The sequence below is a fragment of the Cnephaeus nilssonii genome (assembly GCF_951640355.1).
Source record: "Cnephaeus nilssonii genome assembly, chromosome: 5".
In the NCBI taxonomy this organism is placed as follows: Eukaryota; Metazoa; Chordata; class Mammalia; order Chiroptera; family Vespertilionidae; genus Cnephaeus; species Cnephaeus nilssonii.
Genome location: NC_137076.1, coordinates 41039809 through 41052257, shown reverse-complemented (window position 1 = coordinate 41052257; position 12449 = coordinate 41039809). Strand labels below are relative to the sequence as shown.

General features: G+C 40.4%; 2 protein-coding genes across 9 annotated transcripts in view; one reads left to right on the top strand and one right to left on the bottom strand.

Annotated features, from left to right (window-relative positions):
- PALLD (palladin, cytoskeletal associated protein) overlaps window positions 1-12449 on the top strand; it is a 270780-nt gene that overhangs the window by 236748 nt on the left and 21583 nt on the right. For all 8 annotated transcript variants that reach the window (XM_079771702.1, XM_079771701.1, XM_079771704.1 and 5 more), the window contains 4 exons: window positions 1809-1944; window positions 6344-6442; window positions 8599-8820; window positions 12084-12233. In XM_079771702.1, coding sequence (XP_079627828.1) covers window positions 1809-1944; window positions 6344-6442; window positions 8599-8820; window positions 12084-12233 — 607 coding nt within the window. The remainder of the gene's footprint in view (window positions 1-1808; window positions 1945-6343; window positions 6443-8598; window positions 8821-12083; window positions 12234-12449) is intronic.
- The window catches only part of LOC307099779 (3-oxoacyl-[acyl-carrier-protein] reductase), a 65901-nt gene continuing 62300 nt past the window's right edge, over window positions 8849-12449 (bottom strand). Inside the window, exon 5 of the mRNA XM_079771710.1 lies at window positions 8849-10021. Coding sequence (XP_079627836.1) covers window positions 9873-10021 — 149 coding nt within the window. The 3' untranslated portion in view covers window positions 8849-9872. The remainder of the gene's footprint in view (window positions 10022-12449) is intronic.

The following is a 12449-nucleotide window of genomic DNA, read 5'->3' as shown; positions in this document are numbered from 1 at the left end:
GCCCTCCTTTCCGAGGAGACGTTAGACTGGTGACGTTGCCCCGAGAAAAGGGTCAGGGAGAGAGGCTCTGGGCTTAGGAAAGTTGGCAGACTATGTGCATTTTTGTTAAAGGGTTGCAAATCATAATTCCTAAGGCCATTGCTATTAATATGCCCCAAATTCATTGCCCAGCTCCTTAAAAATCAAGACCCATTCCCAGGGAGCAATTTAAAGTTTGACTAACCACTCTGATATTACTAACACAGGATATCACAATATTTTATTTCTTTGTTTTGTTTTTAAACCAATGTCTAACATCATCCTATTTGAACTTCAGGGGCAAATGACTAGAAAGGAAGGACCTGGAAAAGCTATGAGAATTTTTCCATTATAGGTAACAGAAGACTCAACTACCAGGTTAAATGTATAAGGTTTATTGTTTAACGTAACAAGTGGGGTCAGGCAGTTCCATGGAAGGTTAACACAGTGTCCCCCAAACAATCAGAGACACGGGCTCTTCTTTCGAAGCTGTCATCATTGGCATGTCGTGGGCTCTCCCCTCGTGGTCACGAAGTGGATGCAGCAGATTGGAGCATTACACTTTGGACATAGTGATAGAAGAGGAACATTTCCTTCTATGTGGTTTTTTTTTTTTTAGAGATGGGAAGTTTTTAACTGGGGCACCGCATCCTCTCACTCCCACCTCTGTTCCCCTATCTCATTGGCTAGGGCTCTACCACAGACCTCTGGCTCATTACTGTCCAGAGGATTGAGACCACTCAAACTGACTTAGATTAACCACCCCTGGGTTTGGAGAGGGGTGGGGATCACCTTTCCCAAGCATACTGAAGGATAAACACCCAACAAAATCAGAGGGAGCTCAGCAAGAAAACAAGGTGGAGTGGTCGACAGGAGGAGAGAATGGCTGTTGGGAAGACGAGGTGCAGGACCTCAGGAGGCAATGGTACAGGTATGCCATTTCTCCTTAATCTTTACCCTCAGCCTTGTGAGGGAAAGGAGGAGAAAGAGGAAGGAAATTGCTTAAGGCACCAACAAAAGTGGATTCCACACGCACAAGCACCCAGCACCAAGGCCCCGGCTCACGTGGCTCAGGGTCCTGTCACTCATCTTGGAGAGAAAGGCTCTGGCATGTCACCTATCCTGAGAGGAGGTTTAGGAGGCACCTAGCACAGCAGGACCTGCAGGCCTTCCAGGTCCCCGAGTATAGAACATCCTCCCTAATCAAGGTAGGATAGACAGAAAGGTAACAAACAGTATCTGTTAAGAGTGGGCTAAGTACTGTTGTTGAATACATTCATTTCAGAGAATCGGGAGCATTGAATTAATGAAAGTATGAAAGAAAAATATGTTCTCTTTCAAATCATCTCAACAGTCAGATGTGGTATATATTTTTATTCCTGCTCATAAGAAACGTTGAGAAACTGGCTCGAAGTCACAAATTTAATACAAGACAAAGCCAGATTTTAAGCCTAGATCTGATTACAGATCACATCCTATTTTCCCTTTACATGGCTACCTCCTTAGAGCTAGAACACAGGCCTTCGCCATCCTTGGCATTTATCTAACCACTGAGGAACACTCCCCTAAGGTGTCTGAACTTCCTCTGAAAACGGGTTCCAATTAGTGTTACCTGAACACCGAATCCAGCTTTCATGGTTCTTTCCAAAACTAGTTGGAATAGATGTAGTATTAAAAAAGGAGTGGGAAGAAACATGCTGATACATGTACCCTTTCTTTGCTGGACTTGAATGTTCAACTTGGATTGATAGGCCTGACAAAGGACTATATCATGTGCTTCTGCCCTGCAGGGGATTTCCAAAGAAGGCCAGCAGAACGGCTCGAATAGCCTCTGATGAGGAGATCCAGGGCACCAAGGATGCTGTCATTCAAGACCTGGAACGAAAACTGCGCTTCAAGGAGGACCTCCTGAACAACGGCCAGCCGGTATGGAGAGACCGGGGGCCTGGGCTTGGGACACGCGCTCCCCGCATCAGAGAGCAGCTCTTCCCTGGCTTCACTAAGACTTAGGTTCTTAAGATTTGTCCACAAACTTGATTTTATTGCCTTTGGATCTCTACATTCCTCTCAGTATAATGACTTAAATCCGGGGAAAAGGAGACAGTGAAATGGCTTCCTTCTGTTATTCCATAAACTATTATTGGAGTCAGGATTCTAAGTTGGAGATAAAGGAAGAAGGGCTGATTTTAAGGTCTGGGATAGAATAAATGCAGAACTGTGATGTTAAAAGAAAAAGGAACAAACCCCTGGGAGGGGCAGGGGTGGGGAGGGAGGGAGAAGGTATGCTTTGGAGTAATCTGTATCTACCCCAAAGCAGCAAATTGGAATTCAAGTACCAAAAGGAGAATTGGGATTCTATGGCACGTACTGATGCTACACAAAAAATACCTTTCCTAAGGAAATCATTGCTGGCGTCCAGTTCTATCCCACTAGACCAGTGGTCGGCAAACCTCGGCTCACGAGCCACATGCGGCTCTTTGACCCCTTGAGTTTGGCTCTTCCACAAAATACCACGGCCTGGGCGAGTCTATTTTGAAGAAGTGGCGTTAGAAGAAGTTTAAGTTTAAAAAAATTTGGCTCTCAAAAGAAATTTCAATCGTTGCACTGTTGATATCTGGCTCTGTTGACTAATGAGTTTGCCGACCACTGCACTAGACGATCACTATTGACTCAGTAATCTGAAAGAGTAAGGCTGTTTCAGTCTTGTTCTGGTTTGTCAGAGCAGGACAACTAGACTCAAGAAAAAAAATAATTATGTTTAAAGGCTGCAGAATTGTAAAGATTTCTTCTCCATTGGACTTAAATGTTTCCTCATCAGTTGTTTGTTTTTTATGTTTTTTACTGACCCTTTTCTTATCGCATCAGAATATTTTAAGGGGACAGGAAATGCAAGTCTAGCAAGATTTCCCCAATAAAGGAAAGGAGCCTTTGTGTGGCTTTATTATGGAATTAGCACCAGAAAATGTGCTTGGCTCTTAAGTACTAGAGGAAACAGGCCTCTGTATAAAGTCTCCCACTCAGACACCTTTTTCAGAATAGAAATCTCACGGTGCTAATTATGTTTTCTAGGAATTTTAATTATCAAGCATTGAGAACCGAAAATGTGAGAACAGAACCTGTTTGATTAGAAAGGTGGGGAATACAGGAGAGGTTTTGAATGCTGATTTTAATTATTAGGGCATCCTGATCTGAGTTCAGGAAGACTAAAATTCTCACGAGATCTTGTGTTAGTTATTCATCTCACTGAGAACAGACTTTTACAAAGGGAAATGCTTCTCCCTGGAATGATTGCATGTGTCCGTGCACATACTCGGGACATTTTCTCTGACTCAATGGAAGCCTTTGAAAGGTTAAAACAAGTGCTTATGGGAACTTTTTCAGGCCAGGTAAGGAATGGCACCTCTCCAGTTTGTTTCTTTATTCCTTTTTGGCTGTTTAAATGTTCTTTATGGACTAAAATTCTCTTGGTTAAAGTAAGACTTCTATAAGATATTATAGCATACTATGTATATTATATGTATACTAGAGGCCTGGTGCACGAAATTCGTGCATGGGTGGGGGGTGTCCCTCAGCCCAGCCTGCACCCTCTCCAATCTGGGACCCCTTGAGGGATGTCCGACTGCCCGTTTAGGCCCGATCCCACCTAAACGGGCAGTCGGACATCCCTCTCACAATCCAGGACTGCTGGCTCCCAATTACTCGCCTGCCTGCTTTCCTGATTGCCCCTAACCGCTTCTGCCTGCCAGCCTGATCACCCCCTAACCACTCCCATGCCAGCCTGATTGATGTCTAACTGCTCCCCTGCCAGCCTGTTTGCCCCCAACTTCCCTCCTCTGCCGGCCTGGTCACCCCTAACTGACCTCCCCTGCAGGGTTGATCACCTCCAACTGCCCTCCCTTGCAGGCCTGGTCCCTCCCAACTGCCCTCCCCTGCTGGCCATCTTGTGGCAGCCATCTTGTGTCCACAAGGGGGCAGGATCTTTGACCACATAGGGGCAGCCAACTTGTGTGTTGCAGTGAGTCAATTTGCATATTACTCTTTTATTAGTGTAGATAGAGGCCTGGTGCACGGGTGGGGGCCAGCTGGTTTGCCCTGAAGGGTGTCCCGGATCAGGGTGGGGGTTCCCTTGGGGCGGCCTGGGTGAGGGGCCTTTGGTGGTTTGCAGGCTGGCCACGCCCCCCGGCGACCCAAGTGGAGGCCCTGGTATCTGGGATTTATTTATCTTCTATAATTAAAACTGTGTAGCCTTGAGCGGAGCCAAGCCTCCTGTTCACTCTGTGGCTGCAGCCATTTTTGTTGGGATTTATTTATCTTTTATAATTGAAACTTTGTAGCCTTGAGTGGAGGCCTGGGCCCACCAGGGTGTGTGGAAAGCTTGGCTTCCTCCATCGCTGGGGGCAACCCAAGCATCCTGCTCGCCCGTGGCTGCAGCCATCTTGGTTGGGTTAATTTGCATACTTGCTCCTGATTGGCTGGTGGGCATGGCTTGTGGGTGTAGCAGAGTGATGGTTAATTTGCATATTATTCTTTTATTAGATAGTATTTTTATTTGTTATATATCATTCATATATATATGTGTGTGTGTGTGTGTGTATATATATTTCCCAGTGAATGATATCACAATAAGGGCCATAGATTTTCATATTGGAGAGTTTAAAAGGACAAGGAAAGTAAGGCTTCCCCTTTTAGAAAATAAGACCCTCAAGCAACTTTTCCCTAATGATACATATTATTGTTACTTCTTTTTGGCTTCCAAAGACAGGGCTTGTGTATCCACATGGCACAGTGCTTAGAAACAAAACTGTGGAGCAAAGTGGGCTTCTAATGATGCAGGTGCATTCAGGTGAAGAACTATGTGTCTAATTGATGTCTCTGCTTATGAGGAACAGAGTGGGAATTATTCCAGTCCTCTCTCTGCTGTTGATGCAGTTCTCCATGAAACTTTAGGGAGACTTTTAAGGGAGCAGAATTCATTTATTTATTTATTTTTAGAAACATGAGAAAATAGCCCTAGCCGGTTGGCTCAGTGGATAGAGGGTCAGCCTGGGGACTGAAGGGTCCTGGGTTCAATTCCAGTCTAGGGCACATGCCTGAGTTGTAGGCTCAATCCCCAGTAGGGGGCATGCAAGAGGCAGCTGATCAATGATTCCCATCATTGATATTTCTCTTTCTCCCTTTCCCTTCCTCTCTGAAATCAATAAAAATATTTTTTAAAGAAACATGAGAAAATTAATTTATATAATAACATACTGGACTGAGACACTCCATGCACCAAACGCCTACCTCCGCCTCTTCTTGTCCTCTGCCCTTCTTGTTAAATGAAATAATTTGAACTTCGGGGCTGCTTGTCATCTGGCACTTGACTTGTTTCAGTTCCCGGCTTCAGATGGGCCTGGAACCAGCGATTACTGGAAATTATAAATTTACCCCACATGTTTTTCTGACTTAGAGAGAGTTTCCAATAGAATTTGTATCCATATTCAGAAGTTTATCTAAAATAATTTCTGTACTATATTTTAGATCCTGGCTTACTAATTATTCTTTATTTTCAGTCAAATAGTTGTTTGTAAAATGCCCCTGATGGGGAAATTTCATCCCAGACCTGTAATTCTAAGGCATTTTCAAATCACCACTCAAGAGCAGGAATCAACCCAATAGACAGAATAAAAATGTTGGCATTTCTTTTGTCCTAGCAAAAATGGTTTTGGCCAAATCCAAAAGTGCTGGTTGCTAGGTGCAAAAACATGACTACTTTCATTTCTTGATAGGCAAGCCGTTTTCCTCTGAGTAGAATCATGAATTGTGGGTATTAGAATTAGAAAGTATCTTTCATAGTCTGTTTGCTAACTCAGCCATGTGCAGTCACTCTTTGTGGATTATTCTATTTGCCTCCATTCCCCTATGTTACACAGCAACCTAGAAAAATGCTCTTAGAGGTGAGACCCCCATCACTGCCAGCGAGCCTCAATGTTTATCGTTAAGAATAAGTTTGGGACACACATTTTCTGTGTGGTTTCTGCCTTGTTGCTTATTTTACTCACCTTGAATTTGTGTTCAATCAGTTGGTGGCTTGAAAGAGTAGTTAGCCCATGTCCCAACACTGGATTAGGCCATTAGGACCAGAAGGGAGGGGGGACTGTGAAAGTCAGGACAACTAAAGCCAGGGAAGGAAACAGATTCCTTTACACACAGGCATCTGCAGGTGGAGATATAGTTACAGAACACAGCAAAACACGTTTGTTTGGGGGTTTTCATTCTTTTTCATTAGGTGGTATACAACTGTGATTTTTCTAATGTCGTATTTTTTGTGATTTACTCTGTTTAGAGGTTAACGTATGAGGAAAGAATGGCCCGTCGATTACTAGGTGCTGACAGTGCAACTGTCTTTAACATTCAGGAGCCAGAAGAGGAAACGGCTAATCAGGTACTGTGTTCCTCTGGACTTCTTAGAAAACTGACAATTACTGTGTCTCCTCTCCCCCTAGTCTTTATGGACACTATTCTTGGGATTGACCCTGTGGAAAGTACAGGGCAGGTCAAAGAAAAGCATTACTTTATTTGTATTTATTGAGCACATACTATATGGCAGACATTGTGTTAAATGATGCATAGAATTATTTCAGTCAGTGAAATCTGTTCTTTTTACCTTCTTATTGATCAGTTTCTTCTCCTTTCAAGTATCTTTCCGTTTTTCCTGACCTGTGCTGTCCTTTCATGCAAAATAATTTTGTGTGGAGAGTAACTTACTTTCTTGAAATTGTTTGAAATATCTAGTGACTATTTCCAATTACATTTTTAATATCAAGTCAAAGTAAAATATCTACGTACAGAAAAACTATATCTTTATTTTCCTTCACTTATATAGTTATAAATCACTAATCAACAGAAAATCTAAAATGTTTTCCTGTTACCACCAAAAAAAGTCATTTGATATAAGCCATTGTTTTTCATGTCCACTGCTTCTATTTCCAGATGTAGTCTCCATATTAAAGAAAGTTTTAAAAATCAAGTAAACTCTTTCTTGTGTCTGTAGAGAAATGGATCTGAAAGGTTTTCCTGTGTTAAATATAGCTACAGCAAAAATCTTCCTTTAAAAAAACACAAACTAAAACTCTTGCTAGGTTATTATTTCTATTATTAGTCTTCACTTCTTTTTTTCTGCCATTACAGGAAATTGGGTCTCCTCATGCTTCTGTAGGGAGTCCTCTGGATGGTCAAAAGGTTAAGCTTTTCACCTTTCTTCTCTTTCCAGTCTTTCACTCTATCTAGTTTCTTGTGTGCTTCCTTGTTTGCTGCCATGTATGAATCATAAATACTATGACTGTGTCTATTTTCATTAATGCCAGATGAACAAAATTAGGGCAATGTGTTTTTTCTTGTCATTTATTACAAACTTGAATTTGACTATCATTAGTGGTTACTCTGAATTTTAAATTGTGAAAAGTTTCTCATTGTTATACCTTTCTAGGAAAAAGTGCTAATTCTTAAATGGATTAATTTGATAGTAATTAGACAAAACAACTTGAGTATTTTTTAAAAATAATTTTTATTGATTTCAGAGAGGAAAGGAAAGGGAGAAAGAGATAAAAAACATCAATGATGAGACAGAATCATTGATCAGCTGCCTCCTGTATGCCCCCTACTGGGGATCAAGCCCAAAACCCAGGCATGTGCCCTGACCGGGAATCAAATCAAGACCTCCTGGTTCACAGGTCGACGTTCAACCACTGAGCCAAGCCGGCTGGGCAATTTGTGTATTTTTTGCAGTTTTATTCACAGTGTTGTATTTCTTCTCTCAGGCCAATGAACTGTTTTTTAAAGGTCGAGTTACTTCTTTTAGAGAAAACCTAGTTAAAACAATCTCCTATTTACTATTGGGTAGAAAATATAATGGGCTGCCCTGTCGTCTTTGTACTTTGTAAGCCAGCAACTGCAGCCCCCATGTTAATCACCACAGGATGATGGTGAGGCCTTTGCTTTTGCAACCAGCACTTAAATAGACTGTCAATCCTATGTTTCTTTTAAAGAGAGTGGAAAATAGTTCCTAATAGCTGCAGAGCTGAGGGAGTTCAGAGGCTATGTGGCTGCAGATTGTTTTGAGTGAAAAGAAAACCATGGTGCCACCTTTCCGTGGTTTGTCTGACACAGTGCTGTGCAGTACTGCAGCTGCTGGCCACATGTACTGCTGTTGCCCTTCTGGATAAGTGCACCCCCGGCACCAGCGTTCCCCGCAGAGAGAAATCGGTGTTCCAGCATGCTTTATTTTTTATGAACAGTTTAGGGAAATATAGCCATTTGCCTTTCTCCCTGCCCCCCATCCCCAAAGAAAAGAGAAATTCATCTTCATAGTTTTGTACTTTGTTTTTTTTGGATGAAGATAATTTGAAATATCATATGCACTTATTTCCAGATGTTTTCTGTTTCATATGCAACTGAAGTGGGCTCAGACCCGATTGTAGGCTCTGTGGTAAAAATATCACTGTCTTCTAAGTGCCTTCATTGGAGAGGGGATGAGGCTCGGGACACACTGTACCACGAGGGATTGAGGTTGTTAACAAGATCTTGCTCTGTTTGATCCAGGAATACAAAGTCTCCAGCTGTGAACAGAGACTCATCAGTGAAATCGAGTACAGGCTGGAAAGGTCTCCTGTGGATGAATCAGGCGACGAAGCCCACTGTGCGGATATGCCTGTGGAAAACGGAGCGGCACCAGGCTTCGAGATGAAGCTGAAACATTACAAGATCTACGAGGGAATGCCTGTAACTTTCACATGCAGAGTGACTGGGAATCCAAAGCCAAAGGTGAGCTGAAAACATGGCTTTTTAGGAGTCATATTTTCTAAGGTCGAGTTTGGCTTCCAAATTACAGCATGTATGGTAGGAGAGAGAGATCCAGACCACCTTTCTCAATACCCATGATGTAAAATGCTTGAAGTACTGCAAGTTCAGAGCCAACTTCAGGAAGCATTAGCAATCAATAAGGGTGGAACAGGGGTACAGTTTGCGTTTGAAAAACAGAATTGAATAACTGACAGAGAGCTTTTCATACACCTACATCATTTACTCATGTGATGTCATCATTGCTACTCCCGAACTGCAAATGACTAAACTGAGCTCAGTGAGGCTAGTTAACTTCCCCAAGGCAGAGAGCTGGTGAGTGGCCAGGCTTGAACATGAGCCCCGTGCACAGTACCATATAGTGTGCTTACCGCTAATTATAAAACCAAAACTTCCTATATTTACAAAGGGGGAGGGAATACTGTTGAGAAAGGATAATCAAAGGAACATCTGGTACTCAGGAAGCCTGGGCTGACCTAACCGGGACCGCTCCATACAGAAATGAAGGGAGATGAGATTAACTGCTTAGTAGCCCAGCAAAGCAGTAACACTTTTCCCTAGAACTTGAGAGAATTAAAAAAACAAAAACACACACACACCCATGAGAAACTGAAATTTCAAATTTACCCTATCACATGATATGGAGCAAAAAGCTGAGAAATTAATAAGAAACTGAGTCCAGGATAATTAAAATCTTTAGTTTTCTGGTGAAGCAAGCAAAAGTTATCTTGTCCCATAGGACAGTTTGGGGCATAGCACACTTCTACAGGGAGGGAGGGAGAAAAAATGAGTTCCTAGTAAAAACTTACAAACCCATATGAGGAAATAAACAGGAAAACAGAAGTCAGTCAATCACATTATATGGAATAATCTTGAGACTATAAAATAACTGTTCAAAATGACTGAAGCAATTTTTAAAGGAATAGAAAGTTTAAGAAAGAACAGGACAATACTAAAGACAAGGCAAATTTGTAAAGCACACAGAAATGAAAAATACACTCAATGAAATTAAAAGCTTACCAGGGGTGTAAAAGATCTGAAATGAGAATCAGTTGAATGGAAGAGGGGAAAGTGATATGAAAATACCTGAAACTTCTGTGTATTAATGCTTCATACTGTTGTTCTATTTCCTCAATGAGGTAAGTTTTACCATCATATTCTTTCCCTAAAACCAAATTCCAAGCCCATAGTCAGAGAAACATAGTGGGGGGGGGGGGGGAAGCCTTAAATTTTCAAACCCATATCCACCCCTAATAAAAGGAGACTTCTAAATAAACTGTTATTAGAGAAAACTTCTTTATTATATTCTTGGCGTAATTGCTGTGTATTCACAAACATGATGCCAAATGCATGCATTAAAAATAAACTGGCAGCTTATGAATGAAACTGAATAAGAAATTATATCTTGAACTTCCATAATATTCATAAAAGATCCTATGTTAAACATTGTTCAGTGCTTAAGATCACTGATGTAGTTCTAAGGTTACTGATTCCTATTCTTAAAGGATATTATGTTCAACTGGAAGATGGGCTATTGTAAGTAACAGAACTGTGTTTTTTCTAGTACAAATTTAAATATTTCTCGGCTTTAAGAGGCTTAAATTTTTTTATTTTCTTTTTAGAACTTTCAATTAGATTTTCTTCTTCATCCTTCCTTCTTTTTTCCTCCCTCCTTTACTCATTGACATTCTTTTTCTTCCCTCCCTGGTTTATTGAAGAATTGCTTTTTTTTCCTGCATGATATATACATAAATTATATTAAGATTATTAAAGTATGGACCATTCATTATGTTTTAAAAATGTATTATGCCCCTTGACATGCTTGTTCTGAGACATGAGAAGACTAAACAGTAGTCTTGGTATAATTTTGTAACGGTTTCTTAAATTCCATTTGAAAGTTGTATTCCTTTGTAACGGTTTCTTAAATTCCATTTGAAAGTTGTATTCCAAGTATAATGGAGGTGAAAAATACGATTAAGGAAATGACTCTGAAGAACTGGATACTAATTACAGCTTCTCTGCCCATCAGCACTCATGGAAGTATAATGCTTTATATAGTTTAATTTTTTAGAACTAAAAGTTATTAGTCTAGTTGATTAATTTTTAGGTTCTGGAGACTAAAAATACAGTTTCTATAAATTTGGAGCTATTGAAAAATAGAGGTTGGAAAAGTTATAGCAATCAGACCCTGATTATTCATGCACTTAGTTAGGGCTATATGTTTCAGGCCTTTTCCTATGTTTTAAAATGGACATTTCAAAAAGATTTTTCAAAGGCTCTGACAGGGAGTTGAATTTGAATGCCAATGTGGCATTAAAAACAGAAGGCTCTATAGGAGTTTTCATCTGTTAGGAATGCTTTTGGTTGCAAGGAACAAAACTGGCAACAAAGAACTTATTGTAGCTTAAAATTGGAGTAATTTATTTCTTCCCTACCAGTTAGTCTGGAGGTGGGTAGGCATTAGTGCAGCATTTCAATCATATTAGGGCTGTCTTTCAACTGTGTAGTTCAGAAATAATCAAAAATCCTGAGCGATCCATTGACCAGTGAAGGAAAGAAGGAGGATCTACAGAAGATATCATATGACCATTTAAATGTTTATTTCACCGAGATTCATTTTTACTTTATTTTTTACATTTAATTTTCTACCAACCCGTTAGAATATTATTTGAAAATTATTACATTTAAATACTATTGTGTTTTAACATAGTGGGAAGAGCTGTCAAACTTTGAACCTTTGGTCATATGCTCCTCATCTGGAATTAAAGCAGTAGAGTTCCACCCGCCACCAGCCCTAAACTGTTGCCTCCCTCCTCACCACCATTTTAGTGTCTAACATGGTTCAGTGGAATGATTAGAGTTTTGGGTCTGTTTGTGTTCTCTAAAATAACCGTTTTACCTTCACTGTACAAGTACTACCTTCTAATTGAGTACATTTGCAATTAGAAGGAAGCAGAAAGAAAAATAATATATGGCTGTAAAGACCTACTTACATATGTATTTTTAAAAGTAAAAGGAGGATATATGATTTTTTAAAACTAAAATATAATTAGATTTGCTTGTTATCTACTCTTTTCATTTAAAATTCATTTGCCTATTCAGATGTTTCGATTAGATTTGAAAGTGAAAACTCAGATCAGCTCTGCAGACTACACAGTTATTATTTATCAGTCCCCCAAACACAGTCCTACACACACCCTTAATTTTAATCTTGTTTCTTTTCACAGATCTACTGGTTTAAAGATGGAAAGCAGATCTCTCCCAAGAATGATCACTACATCATTCAAAGAGATCTTGATGGGACATGCTCTCTCCACACCACAGCCTCCACCCTAGATGATGATGGGAACTACACCATTATGGCTGCAAACCCTCAGGTAAGAAAGGGTATATATAGGTCTTGCTTCAGTTCTGTATACAGCTACCTTTGAATAACACAGGTTTGTACTGCACAGGTCCACTTATATGTGTGTTTGGTGTTGGTTTTTTGTTTGTTTTCAGTAATTGCAGTAAATGTATTTTCTCTTATGATTTCTTAATAACATGTTCTTTTCTCTGGCTTACTGTATTTAAGAATATAGTATATAATACAG